An 18134-nucleotide genomic window follows, 5' to 3' on the forward strand; every position below is an offset into this window, starting at 1 on the left:
AAGTTTTGGATAAAATTGAAATCCCCACCCCAGATCATTTTCCCCGGTATCCCCCTTAGTGTTTCCCCTATTTTAAGTAAAACTGCGTTGTCATCCATTACAGGAGCATAATAGTTCACAAAATTGAATTTAGCACCCTTTAATCTAGCTTCAACCCAGATCCATCTGCCCTGAGGATCTCTTACTATTTGGCCGAATTCCCAAGGGAGGTTTTTACAAAAGTATATAGCGACTCCTCTACAAGCCAATCCAGCAGTGGCAAAAAAAACATGTGAAAACCAACGAGGAAGGAATAGATTTGGGGAATTTGTTTTTAGATGTGTTTCTTGTAGAAACAAGACTTGAGGTGTCAGGGAGGTAAGCCATCTAATAAGGCCCCCGTATTTCTGCTTATTTAAGATCCCATTAACATTTAAAGAGTATATACTACACAAGTTAGTCATATCTTATACAATTCAATCTCCCTTCCTCCAACTACTTGAGAAACATATCGTATCCATAGCCTGCCTAACTTAACCGACCATAGCCTGACTAATTTTACCTTTTCTACTTCTGCTCTGCTACTGCTCATTTTTATTTTGCTGTTATACCCCCCCTACTGACCCGAGGTCCTCCCTATCCCCACCACCTACCACTTGCCCTCCCCTTGCATTGTGGGAAACCCCCTAGCTGCCACGCTGCCCACATTGCACCCCTCCCAAAAACCTTATGGGCGTCTAGGAGTTACACCCAAGGTGAGCTTGCCCTTATCCCCAGATCCCACCCATTCTAATTTCTTTTTGTCATTTTTGTCATTTTTATACATATATTTATTTATTTATTTATTATCCTGAATCCTGTCAGTGATATAAAATCGAGTGTGCTCAGCTCCCTACTTAATCTAGCAGTGATATTAAATCCCAGGCCTGTCCTTAAAATCACAGGTGTATGCAACAACACTTTTTCGCCTCACACCCAGGATCTATTACAATCTGCCTCCCGGCTACCATCATCTACTAGATCCTTCTGAAATTTCCTTCAACAGGGCCTGAGCCTCTTCCAGGTCCGAAAACAAAAAAAACTTTCCTTTCACCAGCACTTTGAGTTTAGACTGGTGTGCAATTGTAGCTTGGGCACCATGAGCTTTAAATAGATGGAGAATTTTAACAAATTATTTTCTCCGCCGAGCAGCGGCTGATGTCATGTCTGAGAATATTCTACATTTAGAAGTCTCCGTAACTGGAAACTGTCTCTGCTGGAACGCCTTTGCTAAAATTCTCTCCTTTATTCTGTAGTCCGCAAAGTTTAGTAGTATTGTTCTAGGATATGTAGAGTTGGGAAAGGGTTGTGCTGGGACTCGATGAGCTCTTGTTATTGTGAGATCTCCATCATGTTCTGGCAGGACTTCCTTTTTAATGAATGAGCTCACCCACTGGATTGTTTGGGCTCCTTCAAGCCCTTCCGGAACCCCAACAATTCTGAGGTTCGATCTGCGAGAATAATTTTCAAGTTCCTCCAGCTTAGCTTCAACAGTGAGTGTCTTTTTGTTTACCTCTTTCACCTCTCCCATAACAATAGACACTTGGTCCTCTATCACTGAAACCCGTGACTCCACCTCCTGCAATCTATTCGGGAGCCCTGCCATTGTCTCTTCCATCTTTCCCAACCTTGCGTGCAGAGCAGCAATCTCTGCTTGCTGTGTATTTTTCATGTCCCGTATTTCTTCGAGGATTAGGTTTAACACCTCCCCAGGCACTAAAATGCAAATGCGGGACCCCTGAGCCCCGGGGACCACCACCTCCCCGGGGGCTGTGCACTAGTTGGGAGGGAGGCCAGGAGCCCTCGATGGCCCAGGGGACCACCATCCTCTAGGGCTGGCTCCTGCAATGTCCCGAGGTGCTAACCCCCGGGACACTGCTGTTTGCTATGGCATAGCAAAAACTGGTTTGGATTTTGTAAGCGAGAGCAGGTTTCCTGCTCTCGCTTTCAAAATCCAAACCAGATTGCTTTTCCACAAGGGGAGCTGCATGATAGCAGCTCCCCTTGTGGAAAAGCAATGCTAGCTCCCGCTGGAGGCGGGGAGCCGGCGGGACCTTGGGGGCATTGTGGCTCCCCCCACAGTCCCCAACGGATAGGGCCTGTCCCAGGGGATGGCGTCCTCGGGCAAGAAGTGGCCCAGGAGGGGGGCCATGCTGCCCCCCCCCATCAAACAATAAAAAAAAATGAGACACAGCCCCGGGGGATGTGGTCCCCGGGGCCACTTGAGGCCTAAGGAGGGGGGCTACGCAGCCCCCCTCCTTTAAAAATAATTTTTTTAAAAATCAAAATGTGACCATGCCGAAATTGGCCTCGGGAGGGGGGCCACGCGGCCCCCTTCCCATTTTTTTAATTTTATGTGGAGGCCCCGCCCCCTAACTGCAACACTCAGCAAATGCGCCCCCTGGCGCGTTGTAAGTGGGGGGGGAAATACATTTCCCTTGAATACTGAGGGTCCCTGGGGGCCAACTAGCCCACCAGGTAACTCCAGTATGTGCCAGGGAGCTGCAGAGAGGTGAAAAGGGGCATGGCCTCGGACCACCTCTCTGCAACGCAGCTCTGTGGTGCTAACTGTAGGTACCTGGTGGGCTAGTTGGGCCCCAGGGACCCTCAAGATTCAAGGGGACTTAATCCCCCAACTTAAAACGTGCCACGGGGCTCGTTTGCACACTTGTCACATCAGGCCCACCCCCTCCCTTCACCACTGTGGAAACGGGCCCTCTGGTGCATTGTAAGTTGGGGAATTAAGTCCCCTTGAATCCTGGGGGTCCCTTGGGTCCAACTAGCCCACCAGGTACCTCCAGTAAGCGCCACAGAGCTGCGTTGCAGAAAGGTGTAAAAAGGGGCGTGACCTTGGACCACCTCTCTGCAATGCAGCTCTGTGGCGCTTACTGGAAGTACCTGGTGGGCTAGTTGGCCCCCAGGGACCCTCAGGATTCATGGGGAATTTATCCCCTCAACTTAAAACCCGCCAGGGGGTGCGTTTGCAGAGTGGTGAAGGGAGGGGGCGAGACTGATGTGACATGTGTGTACTTATCCAATCACTCCGCCAAAACCCAAGCACTTATAAATTCACTATGCACTCTCGTTGCAGTACTCTAATCATCCATTCAGTACCCATGCAATGACCCTTACACTAACACATGCATTGCTACAATACCCTGAGCACTACCCATGCAGTCCAGTCATCGTCCTGTCAGTACCCATGCACTCCTTCAATCTCCCAGCCAGCACCATGTACTTAGCCAATCACTCCACCAAAACCCAAGCACTTATAAATTCACCATGCACTCTCCTTGCAGTACTCTATTCTTCCAGTCAGTACCGATGTACTCATGGAATGGCCCAGGCACTAACACATGCACTGCTACAATCCCCTAAGCACTTCCCATGCAGACCTCTAACCACCTACAAACTACTGATTCACTCCTCCAAGTACCCAGGTAGTACCCATGCACTCCAGAAATCCCTCTGTCACTACCCATGCGCTCCTCCAATCACCCAGCCAGCACTATGTACTTATCCAATCACACCGCCGAAACCCAAGTAGTTATAAAATCACCATGAACTGTCCTTGCAGCACTCTAATCATCCAGTCACTACCCATGTACTCATGCAATGATCCAGTCACTAACACATGCACTGGTGCAATCCATTGAGGACTACCTATGCAGTCCAGTAATCTCCCTGGCACTACCTATGCAGTCCTCCAATCACCCAGCCAGTCCTATGTCCTTATCCAATCACTACGCCAAAACCCAAGTACTTTTAAATTCACCATGCATTCTCCTCGCAGTACTCTAATCATCCAGTCACTACCCATGTAGTCATGCAATGATCCAGGCACTTACACATGCACTGCTACAATCCCTGTGTACTATCCATGCAGTCCTCTAACCACCTACACACTTCGCATTCGCTCCTTCAATTCCTCTGGTAGCACCCATGCAGTCCAGCAATCACCCTGTCACTTCCCGTGCAGTCCTCCAGTCACGCAGCCACTACCATGTACTAATCCAAACACTCCGCCAATACCCAAGCACTTATAAATTCACTCAGGCACTCCCCTTGCAGTATTCTAATCTTTCAGTTTGTAGCTATGTACTCATACAATGATCCGGGCACTAACTGATCACTGTTACAATCCCATATGCCCTACCCATACAGTCCTGTACCCACTTACACACTTCTCATTTGCTCCTTCAATTCCCCAGGTAATACCCATACAGTCCCGCAATCACACTATCACTCCCCGTGCACTCCTCCAGTCACCTAACCACTACCATGTACTAATCTAAACACTCCTCCAATAGCCAAGCACTTATAAGTTCACCAAGCACTCTCCTTGCAGTACTCTAATTATCCAGTCACTACTCATGTACGCATGCAATGACCCAGGCATTAACTCATGGCAAATACAGAGGAGGTCTTGCTAATCACAGGAGTACCCCAACGCATAGTGTTCCCTAGTGTATGTAGGTGTTTTCACTGTATTCTAATTGTCTTTTAGCATAGAATTGGCTCAAGGCCTGGTTAGTCAGAGTCAGTTACCACCAGTACTCCACAGCAAAAAGTTGGGGGCACAGAAGGACTTTCTGCTCCTCTGTTGGTTCTTACTGCACATCTCATCTTCCTCCTGCACTTTTCTTTGTCTTTCTGGACTTTTGTCTGCATTTATCTTGCTTCTTTCTGCGCTGTTCTTCCTCTTCTTCACATGTCCTACCTTTGTAGGCATAGTTAGAAATTAGCATTTAAAAAAACCTTAGAAATTCACTGAAAAAAACATAGGTTTCAGGGACGTTATAGTTAGACATTTTCATTTAAAAAACCATTGAAATTCACTGAAAAAAACATAGGTTTCAGGGACATTATAGTTAGAAATTAGCATTTAAAAAAACCTTAGAAATTCACTGAAAAAACCATAGGTTTCAGGGACGTTATAGTTAGTTGGAGAGTTCACTTGTACAAAACCATAGAAATTCGGCCGTCATAGTTAGTAGACCTAACTATAACTCGCGCCCCCGCAATGCACTGCTGATGACGTCACATATTACATCACTCATTACATGCTCAGTGACATCTCAAATGACATCACTGATGACGTCATCCACGTGATTATCTGATGCACCTCCTCATACCCTAATAAAACCTTCCATACACCCACTCTAAAATACAGACCATCAATATCGAAACCATAGGCAGACCAATAGCAGTTAGTACAAACCTGTTCAGTGATTCATACGTCTACACACACATCCACCCACTAACCTATACAGTCACTCATCCACAGTCATTCTTCTATACAGCCACTCATATATCCACTCATACACCCATACAGACACTCACACGCTGTCACTCACCCAAAAAGTTACTCATACACCTGGTCAGTCATGCAAATAAACTATCACACCCATTTCCTTGCATATACAGTCATACACACACCACCACACTTATTTATACAGATACTAACACATACTTACTCTCTTAAACAATCACTGATAGAAACATACACTCATCCATACAGATACTCTTGCAATCAGTCACTCTCACATATACTCCAACACTCACATACTCACATATACTGCTTTAAAACATATGTAGTTACTCACACATGCACCACTGAGACATCCATTCACTCATCAACACACCCATACACACACTGACCCACCCATACAGCTGTTTCCATACGCACTCTCGAACCTATACACCCAGTGAAACAACTACTCACATATCTATGCACAGAGTCACACACCCCCTACCCACCCACAAAAACACTCAGGCATCCATACAGATACTCAGACAACCAATAAATAACCCAAATAGACACTCATGTAGCTACTCACCAAGCCATGCAGCCGCTTACACACCAACTAACAGACTGATAAAGACATTCACACAGTTTAGTCTCTAACCCATGCATTCAGTAAAACACATTTAATCACTCACTTATACAGTCAGTCACACACCTACTAAATCATCCATTGAGACACTCATACACCCACTCATACTTCAATACACCTTGGCATATATATATATATATATATATATATATATATATATATATATATATATATATATATATATATATATATATATATATATATATATATATATATATATATATATATATATATATATATATATATATATATATATATATATATATTGTCTTTTTTCTCCTTCTCGAACCGACAAAGATTGACGACGCGATGTTCTGACCAAAAATTTATTTGAACAACTTAGGAGGACGCGTTTCGCCTGCCAAGCAGGCTTGTTCACCAATAGTTCAACCATTTTGGAATCAGACAATTTAAATCACAGTGCATGAGTCACTAGTCACATGATTAAACTCCAAATTGAGTGTGTTGGAAGACAGACTTGTAGTTCGAAAAGATAAACAACTACTATTTTTGCCGCTAAATTCATATGTCGGCACGTAAGCATCTGTCACTCTATCATTAAGATAACACTGATTTTACAAATGAGTTGATTTAAACATTGAGCAAATATACAATTGCATTATACATTTTCAATAAAGCTTTTCAATACAACTTTATCCAAATTGTTATTTGGCATTTTGCTCGTCAAGTTACTCTGGGCATTCTTAAAATAAGTGCACCCCAGACACGAGAATACTTGACCTTACGAGTTAGATACTTTTGTGTATGAAGTCTATTGGCAATAGACTTTGTGCAGTTAATTCTAGCCTTACGGGGTGTGTTCCCGTTAATATTTACAATTACATATGTATATATATGCGAATTGCGCTTGATTATAGTGCAACCCAAGTGGGTGAAAAGTTCCTCATTAGGTCAAGTATAATGCTAAGTTTAGATTATGCCCAAGTGGGCAAACACTCATTTTCGACAATCCTTGGAAAAATGTTCCTAATATAAGTAACAGAATTGTTACGTTGAATAGACAATCACATTAAACTCCGTAAATGTATAAGCACACCTGGTGTGTGACTCTTTCAAGACTGTCTACCACTCTATAACCATTCATGTGCTGAGAAAATACTCGCTAAAGATAAAGACTAAGAAATAAAAAAGAAACAAAAGAAAATGGTTAAAACTTGAAATTGAGAGAGGTGTAGCAGGCATAACTTGCATCTTTGTTTTCATCTCAAAATAATGCCAACCTTTACAAATGTGTTACTAAATCCTCTTCCATATTGAGACCCATAGGTGTTTTGGTATTTAACTCGATAATATAGCGCGATTCTAGTCTTCTAAGCTTTTTCTCTCGATTGCCGCCTCTGATACTAGGAGGCACGCAGTCGATGACGAAATAGCTTAGTTCCTGCGCATTCTTATCGTGATATGTGTCAAAGTGTCGTGCAACGGGGTACGCTTTGTCCCCATTCTTTATGGCTCTCAGGTGTTGAAGGATTCTTACATGCACTGGGTGAATAGTGCTGCCCACGTATCGCAGGCCACAAGGGCACTGCAAAACGTAGACAGCAAATTCTGTTTTGCACGATAAAAAACCTTTAATCTTTTTCTCTCTTTTGGAAAGTCCTGATTTATAGGATGAAGTATTTTTCCCGTGATTGCAGGCTTTACATTTTGTGCACTTCAAAAACCCTTCTTTCCTTTTTAGCCATGTGGATGATTTTATAGCTTGCTGGTTTGAGATCATATTGCTGACTAGCATTTGCTTAAAAGATCTGGCTTTCCTGAACGTAATTGCTGGCCTTTTTTGTACTAGCTTGCCAAGGATTGCATCATTTTTGATAAGGTGCCAGTGCTTGTTCAGAATACTCCTCACCTGGCCATGCTGCCGATTGAAGGATGTGATCATCCTTACTTGATTATTCTGTGTCTTTAATCGTTGAATTTTGCTCTTACTTTCAAGAAATAAAATGTCTTCTCGTGTTCTTTTTTTGGCTTGTTTGATCGATGCCTGAATATGTTCTTGTTTATAGCCCCGGGATTTGAATCGTTGTTCCATTTGTGCTAATTCAGAATCCAAAACCTGCTGTTCGCTACAGTTTCGGATGGTTCTGAGGCATTCCCCATAGGGGATGCTTCTGATTAAATTCTGCGGGTGAAAGCTCGTTGCGTGCAGTAGCGTGTTCCCCGCTGTGGGCTTACGGTACAATTTTGTGTGGACTTTGGAGTTTTGTATATAGACAGTTAAGTCAAGGAAATTGACTGAACTGTTACTAATACTGCTAGTGAATTTCAGGTTTAAAGAGTTATCCTGGATTTTTTCAATGAAACTCTTTATAGATTTCTCCGTCCCTTTCCAAATAATAAATAAATCGTCGATAAATCGACTCCAGTGTAGAATATTGTTCTCCCATTCTTGGCTGAACTTGACTCTGACCACCTGCTCCTCCCACCAGCCCATATGCAAATTCGCATAGCTGGGGGCGAAGCAGGTGCCCATCGCCGTACCGCAAATCTGATGATATAAATCATTCTTGAAAAGAAAGAAATTGTTTTTCAAACAGAACCAGGTCATTTTGATTAGCATTTGAGTGTGGGCCCAAAGATTTATTGGGCGCACACTTAAAAAATGTTTGATGGCCCTCAGTCCATCTTCATGTCTAATACTGGTGTACAGAGTGGTCACATCAATAGTGACCAGTAACATGTCGTCTTCCCAGGGTATATCATAAATTCTTTTTAAGAAGTCGCCTGTATCTTGGATATAAGAAGGCAAGGACTTTGTTAACGGACAGAGAAAAGAATCTACGTATTTAGAGGTGTTTTCTAGTGCTCCCCCAATTGCAGATATAATTGGTCGCCCTGGAGGATTGTCTGCATTCTTGTGGACTTTTGGTATCAGATAAAATACCGGTGTAGTTGGGTTAGAGACAAGCACTGGCACCTTATCAAAAATGATGCAATCCTGGGCAAGCTAGTACAAAAAAGGCCAGCAATTACGTTCAGGAAAGCCAGATCTTTTAAGCAAATGCTAGTCAGCAATATGATCTCAAACCAGCAAGCTATAAAATCATCCACATGGCTAAAAAGGAAAGAAGGGTTTTTAAAGTGCACAAAATGTAAAGCCTGCAATCACGGGAAAAATACTTCATCCTATAAATCAGGACTTTCCAAAAGAGAGAAAAAGATTAAAGGTTTTTTATCGTGCAAAACAGAATTTGCTGTCTACGTTTTGCAGTGCCCTTGTGGCCTGCGATACGTGGGCAGCACTATTCACCCAGTGCATGTAAGAATCCTTCAACACCTGAGAGCCATAAAGAATGGGGACAAAGCGTACCCCGTTGCACGACACTTTGACACATATCACGATAAGAATGCGCAGGAACTAAGCTATTTCGTCATCGACTGCGTGCCTCCTAGTATCAGAGGCGGCAATCGAGAGAAAAAGCTTAGAAGACTAGAATCGCGCTATATTATCGAGTTAAATACCAAAACACCTATGGGTCTCAATATGGAAGAGGATTTAGTAACACATTTGTAAAGGTTGGCATTATTTTGAGATGAAAACAAAGATGCAAGTTATGCCTGCTACACCTCTCTCAATTTCAAGTTTTAACCATTTTCTTTTGTTTCTTTTTTATTTCTTAGTCTTTATCTTTAGCGAGTATTTTCTCAGCACATGAATGGTTATAGAGTGGTAGACAGTCTTGAAAGAGTCACACACCAGGTGTGCTTATACATTTACGGAGTTTAATGTGATTGTCTATTCAACGTAACAATTCTGTTACTTATATTAGGAACATTTTTCCAAGGATTGTCGAAAATGAGTGTTTGCCCACTTGGGCATAATCTAAACTTAGCATTATACTTGACCTAATGAGGAACTTTTCACCCACTTGGGTTGCACTATAATCAAGCGCAATTCGCATATATATACATATGTAATTGTAAATATTAACGGGAACACACCCCGTAAGGCTAGAATTAACTGCACAAAGTCTATTGCCAATAGACTTCATACACAAAAGTATCTAACTCGTAAGGTCAAGTATTCTCGTGTCTGGAATGCACTTATTTTAAGAATGCCCAGAGTAACTTGACGAGCAAAATGCCAAATAACAATTTGGATAAAGTTTTATTGAAAAGCTTTATTGAAAATGTATAATGCAATTGTATATTTGCTCAATGTTTAAATCAACTCATTTGTAAAATCAGTGTTATCTTAATGATAGAGTGACAGATGCTTACGTGCCGACATATGAATTTAGCGGCAAAAATAGTAGTTGTTTATCTTTTCGAACTACAAGTCTGTCTTCCAACACACTCAATTTGGAGTTTAATCATGTGACTAGTGACTCATGCACTGTGATTTAAATTGTCTGATTCCAAAATGGTTGAACTATTGGTGAACAAGCCTGCTTGGCAGGCGAAACGCGTCCTCCTAAGTTGTTCAAATAAATTTTTGGTCAGAACATCGCGTCGTCAATCTTTGTCGGTTCGAGAAGGAGAAAAAAGACAATACTACGGACCTTACCTTGGTGGTCCTTTGAGACGACGCACCCGTTGGTTTGGTGAGCGGCGGCTGTACCGAGGAAAGGAAAAGTTGAATATATATATATATATATATATATATATATATAAACATATTTTTATACTTTACAGAAACATACATTCACTGGATGTTGTCATCAGTGATGTCATTTGAGATGTCATCAGTGATGTCACTGAGCATGTCATGAGTGATGTAATATGTGACGTCATCAGCAGTGCATTGCGGGGGCACGAGTTATAGTTAGGTCTACTAACTATAACGGCCAAATTTCTATTGTTTTGTATGAGCGAAACCTCCAACTAACTATGACGCCCCTGAAACCTATGGTTTTTTCAGTGAATTTATATAGATATATATATGCATATATTATTTAAGAAGTGCATCGGGACCCCTCACACATGGGCGGGACTATTCTGTGCTTATGATGAGGATTCCTCTGGAAGAGAACTAGGATTACAGGTAAGCAATTTATCCTTCTTTTTACTTCAGCGGCAAATCTGGATCAAAGAGTGCTTTTTTATTTATTTCTAATTTTAACATAAAATACTGGTTATGTATTTTGTATGCACTTCAGCTATGTAGTTAGAAGGGGACTGATTTTACATCTGCTTTTTAAGTTGCTGTTATAAAGTGTTTACACATCATTGTAACACTGTTGCTGCCTGAGAGTTGAGTGCTTGGTTAGGATGCGATTCATTCTTCTCGCTGTAGCAAACAATAATACAAGTGAAGAAGCTGGAATGCTTGCCATTTACAATATATCACTAGTAAAAAAGTCACATGTTTTCAATTTAACATTTGTATTGCAAGCATATGGCAGCCATGATTAGATGGCAGCATACTTTCTTTTTTTCCCTTTTTCTTTTTTGTAGTATTTGCTAGTATTAAAATAAATAAATAAAAATAGCCATCTCATCATTGTGCCAAGGTCAGACCTGTTTGCTTGACTAATGCTTGCTTTAGGCTGAAATTAACAAACAAAGTTGATTTCAAGCAACTAGACAAGCGTATAAATTAACAATTTAAAAGTTATTTAAGGATTTTAAATTGTAGCTATGAAAGACAATTTCTATCGCTCATTTGTTGATGGATACTGTAAATGTTTTGCTAGAGAATAAACAAGATATTTGGATGTGTTCAAAAAGGTGGTACAAGCTATTTGCATTTGTATTTGATTCCTTTAAATCTGATGCTCCAAGAGATGGGTGTGTTTAACAGCAGTAGGATTTGGTGCCTCACCTGCAGCAAAACTGACTCCTCAGACAGATCTGGAATATCTTGCAGTAAGCTTCTCCAAATTTTAACATCATTAAGAACGACACTCATTCCTCCACCTGTAAGTGGATGCCTCATATTGTATGCATCTCCCAAAAGAAGCACTCCTGCAATAAAAAGGACTTTTAATGAAGGCTTGAATTATTTTCCTAGTACACGGGAAGGGGTGTATTGGATGGACTAAATATTTACGTTCACAGAAAGATACATCTGAAAGTATAATCCCCCTAGCTACTCCACAGCAATAAACACAGAATAAAGGGAACAGAGGCCATAACATAAAATTGTCAGTAAAATAAAAATGAAAAAAATTTTGGTGGAAAAAAAGAGAGAATGCTGAATGTAAGAAATGGTAATAATAATACTATTAATCTGTAATGTATATAGTATTTTACATTGAACATTTTACATGCATTGTTATTACACACAAGAAATTGATATTAATTTTTAACAACCTCAAAAGATTAAAAGACCACATCAATCTTACAGGGATTGCCCTAAAAACTGAATTACCTATGTTAATTTAGGGGTGAAGACATTTTTTTGTGGCATTTAGCAACATTTTCAGTATTAGAACGATAACAATTGAATAAGTAGGAAACTTCCCAAACCTCAAACACAAAAACTGTCCTTCCTTTTGTTCCCACCCCCTCTGACCCCGACCACCATAAACATTTGTTGCCTTGAATATGTAGTAAGATTATTCAGATGCTGGCAGCGTGTGCCCTCGTGTTCTATTCATCACCGAAGAAAAATAATCATCGGGTTGAGTTTTGTTAAAAACCTTGAGGACCCTGCGTCTTTTGGAGCATGGGAGGTCCCTGTAGTCCTTGCTAAATAAGGCAAGGAGCTGACTCCATTGCTTTGCAAAATGTTTTTCCTCACCTCGCTGTCTGTGTGAGTTTTTCCATGGCCAGTACCCACCCAAGCGTTTGTATTCATTTATGTTCAGAGAAGAGCTTCTGTTTTCGCCAGGGGAAGAGGATCGTTTGTTTGGCAGCTAGAAGTTAAAGGGAGATAAATCGAACTTGGCTGCTATACAAAGGGTAGATGTCAGCTGCTAGTCCGCCTAGCAGTACCACTTCCAGGCACCTGGATAGATACGAGCCTGTTACCTGCTCTATGTACGATAACACTGAGTTCAAGAATTGTTTAAGAATAGGGCAGGACCACAGGATCTGCATCAGGATCCTTTCTTCCCCACACTGCCTTCAACAATTTAAAGTGGTTATCCTCTTTATATGTGACAGTCTAAAGGGGCATAATGCCAACAATATCATATTTTCAGCATAGTTTCTCTCTGTCCTGCATGGGCTGCAAAGTCACTAGGTTACATGAATATGTCCTCCCACTATTTCTGATGGATGATATGTTGTTCTTTCTCCGAAGCATGCCGGAATGTACACTGGTGGTTCCCCTGCTGGAGGTCCAATATGTCATACATTTCTTAGGTGGAATTTTTTATCGGCCTGTTTGACAGGAAAAAGCTGTCGGAAAGTGACTTTTGGGGTCCCTAGCAGGGCCTCCTTCTTCCTGAGGTCTCCGGTTGGGGGCCGAGGGTGTAACTAACGGACCCCCCTCAGGGGTGTGGAATTTAATAAAATATCTACTTGTCCATGAGGCAGGTTGCTTCATAAATCTACTTCTCCTGTAACAAAATTCACTTGTCCCTTTGGTGCCATGTAGTGCGGCGACAAATTATGACAGCAATCTCATTATATAACAGCTCTGATATAGCCTCTCGAATTATGCCAGGACTCATACCATAGTAGTGTTTGAAAACTTGCAATCCCCTTATGTTGCCACTTTTCTGCAGATCCACATACTAGGGCTGAAAGTAGTGGTAAGCAATAGTTCCAGTGTTAGAATGCCCTTTTGAGTCTGTACAAACCTACTAACTTGCATATTTTAAGGGTTTTCAACAACTCTTCTCTAATCTTTTCCCATACTGAGAAATGATGGAAATGTACTCCTGATAATGGCAGACGTAAACTTTCCTCCAGAGTTTGGAAAAGTGGTTGGAGTGAAAGTGAACTTGCATACACTCAGATTTTCGCATGAGCAAATCTACACATGCATATTTGCTCATGCTAAAATGCAATTCACAAATATTTTCTAGGAGTACTATTTCTTGTCCTACTTCTGTAAATTTTTGGGATTTCACAAAAGCCATATAGCTGCACTTAATGCAAGGACATATACCATGGGTGCACTTTTGAGACTTTCTTTAAAAAATGGGCCCCTAATTTGGTCTGGCGTTGACCGTGACCTTTTGTGTTTATTAAAATTCTGTCTCTCTCTGTGCATCTTTATACTGGAACCACTATCAGTAGTGCAGTCAGAGCTTACAACATTTACTTAGAGCGGACACCCTAATAATAAAGGCTGTCAATTAATAAATCATAAATATAAGTTTGAACAGCATTAACATATGGACAAAAATATTACCTTAACTGCAAACAGTGCCCTATCCTGATCCAGGATGTGGTACTGCAAACTGGCAGCCAAAGGGTTTGTGCTGCAGGGGGTTGGGCCTACTTGTCCCAAGGACAAAATACACATAAAACCTTGTTGCCCTTGAACCCAAACAATATGTCCTGGGGTTGGGTTATAGGAATTCCCCATCCCTGCCCCTGTAAAACCCTGCACTGTGTGGCAGGCACCATGGGATGCACGCGACAGGTTGCAGAGTTTTCTGCTCACCCCCCATTTCACCCTAGGGCCTGTGTTGTTGGGTGGAACACGGGCTCCGATAGGAGTCAATGGGAATCCGACCGAACAGTGTTCGATTGCATCGTAATCGGTAGGGAAGAACCGCCGACAGCGAGTTGGTCGGTTCCGAGTCTGTGTCGGGAGGAGGAAAGTCCGACCGACATCGTAATGAGGCCCTAAATATTCCATATGCAATAATGTACCCGGCGAGCTTAGGAATCACAGAAAGCCTAAAAACCAATGATTTTTAATAATCTGCAACCAGTAGCAGCTTTCCTGAAACAAATGCAGTCTGGAAAGAAAGTAAAGGGCAGAGATGACCAATTTCAAGATTAAGGTTAGGAAATAGACTGATCACTGACAGAGGTGTCTCAGTTCCACTTCAATATAGACTCATCTGGGGCCCATAAGCCGCTGGCCGCTGGAACTGGGTAAAACCCTGCAGTGGGACTTACCTTGGGGCTGCTGAGGTCACATGGGCTGAGGCAGCCCTGAGGCGTGATGTAGCTACCTGTACATAGTATGGCCCATTCTGCTGAAGTTTACCCAGCAAGGTGTACCTTTGGTCATACGGTAGACACAAATGCACGCTAGGGCATGCCTAGCACCTCCCTTCCCCCCTAAAATGGTAAACAGTGGGTTAATTGTTCAGATGCTAAAACCTTAGATTTAAAATTGTTGTTTTTTTTATTATTGATCTGAGTGGAGGGTTGGGATTTACCAATTAAACCAACAGGTTTAGGGGGGCGATGTGGGAGGAAGGAGGGGAAAGCACCACAAGGGATTTGTGCAACCCAACACGAAGGGTGGCACTGCCACATGTACGGACATCCGACAGAATGAAAGTGAACAAAATCCACAACATGCAGGACTGATACTCTAAGGCCGCTTCCGAATGACTACAACACACACTGGTGAACAGATACTAGTGTTCCTTTGTTGGAATGAGAGCTAAACAACACTAGGAAAAAAAGGCAGGTCCTGGCATACATACAATGACATGGGTAGATTTGGTGTTTTGCAAAAGACACATCTCATACACCAGCAAGAAACTACACTCTTTCATCGTTGGGCAGGACATTGCTGTCCAGCCTCATACTTGGCATATGATAGAGGTTTGTAGCTACTTGTTGGGCCTGACATACCATTTCAACCAACATAGTCACATGCTGACACAAATGGCCGATTTATCATAGCACAGGGCCTAATGTATGGGAAACACATCACCCCAATCAACACCTATGACCCCTGACTTCTTCAATGAAACGTGGACCAGAGTGCAGAAGCTAGCGCCTAGGACCATTCACTGGGGGAGAATTAACACCCCGCTGGAACCACAGAAGGATCGTTCACAATTGGGGGTGAGGGGGCATACACAGGCTGTGAAGTTATTACATGGTATAATTGAGAACAGTGGTCTAGTGGATGCCTGGTGGCACCGACAGGAGACCCTTAGAGAAGGAACGTATCATTCTGCACCTAATAACATGTGGCCCAGATTGGATCACTGGCTCACCACAAGAGAGGTTTACACTTGGATGAGACTCTTAACCCAATTGGTGCACACATTATCAGATTATTCTCCAGGAATTCTAAAGTTTAGTTCCCTGGGACTCTAGCAGTACACACAAGGTGTCGACAGGCGCCAACAGTATTGACGGATAGCGTGATACGCACTGAAATCACACAATATTTAGAGCTTAACCAGGGGTCATTCTAGCAGCAGGCCACTCTATGAGAGGCGCTTAAGGTAGTGATAAGATGCCACTGTATTGCAAAACAACCAGGGGCACTGAAAGTTCTGCAACAGAACTTGGAGAGACTATATAAGGAAATTAAGCAACTCGAAGCAGACTTCATAGTAAATGACAATGACCAAGCAAGATAAACTATAAGATATAAGGTAACAGCATATAATAATACCGCTGAGGGTGTAGCTAAATACCTTTATAAATACAGCAGGGCAAGAGCATTTGGCGAGGGGAGAGACCATAGAAGTTGCTAGCGTCCAAAATAAAAACATGGGCTGTGGGCAATATTACAACAATTACAATGGAGGCAAGAACCACTTAGTATATATCAACAGAGAGTATTGCCAGGGCGACCTTGCAGCTATACATAGCTACTTAGAAAACACTGCAATTACCTGGCTGGGAGATGCCAGAGGGAATTTATGGCACACTCAATGCCACTAAATAAGATTAGTGAGGTCATTCGGAGCATGCAAAGTGGGTTCTGACAGCCTACAGCCCTACTTTTACAAACATACATTGACTTATTTACACCATGCCTGTTGACCGGTATGAGGAAGCTGTGACGCATGGCTTTCTACCCCCACTATGTAAGAAGCCATTATAATACCATCTTGAAACTCTCTAAAGCCGCAGATAGTTGTGGATCCTATATTCTACTGTCTCTCATTCATTGTGACACTAAAATCCTTGCTAAACAAATTGAGAAACGGCTCACGCCCCACATGTCACTTCTAACATTATCAGATAGGATTTATCCCTGGGAGAACGATCACCTATAAACTGAGCACATTTTTTGCAGTCATGAATCAGATAGACCCTAGGAAGAGGGCGGAGGCAGGCTTTTTAAATGCTACTAAATCATTCGATCTTCTTGATTGGCCTTATATGCTTCAGATACTATCTTGAATGTTTTTGATCTGGTCTTGTTACTGTACACCTCCCAAAAGGAGGACAATGGAAAGGTTTCAGGCGCTATACCGTTCGCCCAAGAAATGCAGCAGGGATGCCCCCTTTTGACACTGCTTTTTGCGATGGCTTTGTAAGCAATTAGCACCTAAACTGAGACAACACCACGCTCAACATACACTGGCATTTACAGACAGACTCCTATTGATAGCCCTATACGCGGACGGCATAACACTATATGTAAAAGATCCTAAAAACAGTCCACAATCAGAGTTCACTAGATTTAGGGCTTATCAGGAATTGCAACCATTTGGATCAAGTCTGCTGTGTTTCCATTCATTCCAGACACACCCAGGGCTGACCCTGACTTTATCTTAGAGTGGTGCGAGACCCCCATTAAATACTTGGGCTTCTGAATAAGCACTGATGCTGAGGACATTATAAAGCTCAAACACGGTAGAGCCATTAGCCAACTCGTGGATCTGATAGATTGCAGCCTGAAACTGCCACTAACATATGGGAAAAGGGACTAGTTAAATGATCATACTCCCTGTATTACTTTGTTAATATACCCATCACCCTGCATAAGAGTTTTTTCAGACACTCAAGATGCTCTGTAACAGAATGACTTTGGAGAAAAGAAACCTTGGCTGACCTGGGACCCACTTGCCCAACCATACAAACGAAGCAACTATGCAGCCCATCACAGGTAGCTCTACTATCTGTGTGCGCAGGTACACTTAGCGCACTATTGAATTCACCCACTATTGAATTCACCCACAGAACTACGCGGCACACAGTTATCGAGTGTAACGTGGCGCATCCCGCCCAAACTGGAGACAGCTATGCATTTGTGTTATACTAGCAGGGTTCCCGAGTTTACCGAGGTCCACTGCACAGGCAGGGCCTGAGACAGACTTCAAACACTGGATAATTATCTCCTACTCTGCTTCCGATATCCCCCTGCCACTCCACTCATGTTTCTCCATGACAATGGAGGCAAAGGTGAGGTTTCATTTTCGTAGT

General features: G+C 42.3%; 1 protein-coding gene across 1 annotated transcript in view; it reads right to left on the minus strand.

Annotated features, from left to right (window-relative positions):
- Positions 1 to 18134, minus strand: part of SQLE (squalene epoxidase) — a 158272-nt gene that overhangs the window by 55817 nt on the left and 84321 nt on the right. Inside the window, exon 8 of the mRNA XM_085604966.1 lies at positions 11701 to 11843. Coding sequence (XP_085461092.1) covers positions 11701 to 11843 — 143 coding nt within the window. The remainder of the gene's footprint in view (positions 1 to 11700; positions 11844 to 18134) is intronic.

Source organism: Triturus cristatus, chromosome 5_1 (assembly GCF_964204655.1).
Source record: "Triturus cristatus chromosome 5_1, aTriCri1.1, whole genome shotgun sequence".
NCBI lineage: Eukaryota > Metazoa > Chordata > Amphibia > Caudata > Salamandridae > Triturus > Triturus cristatus.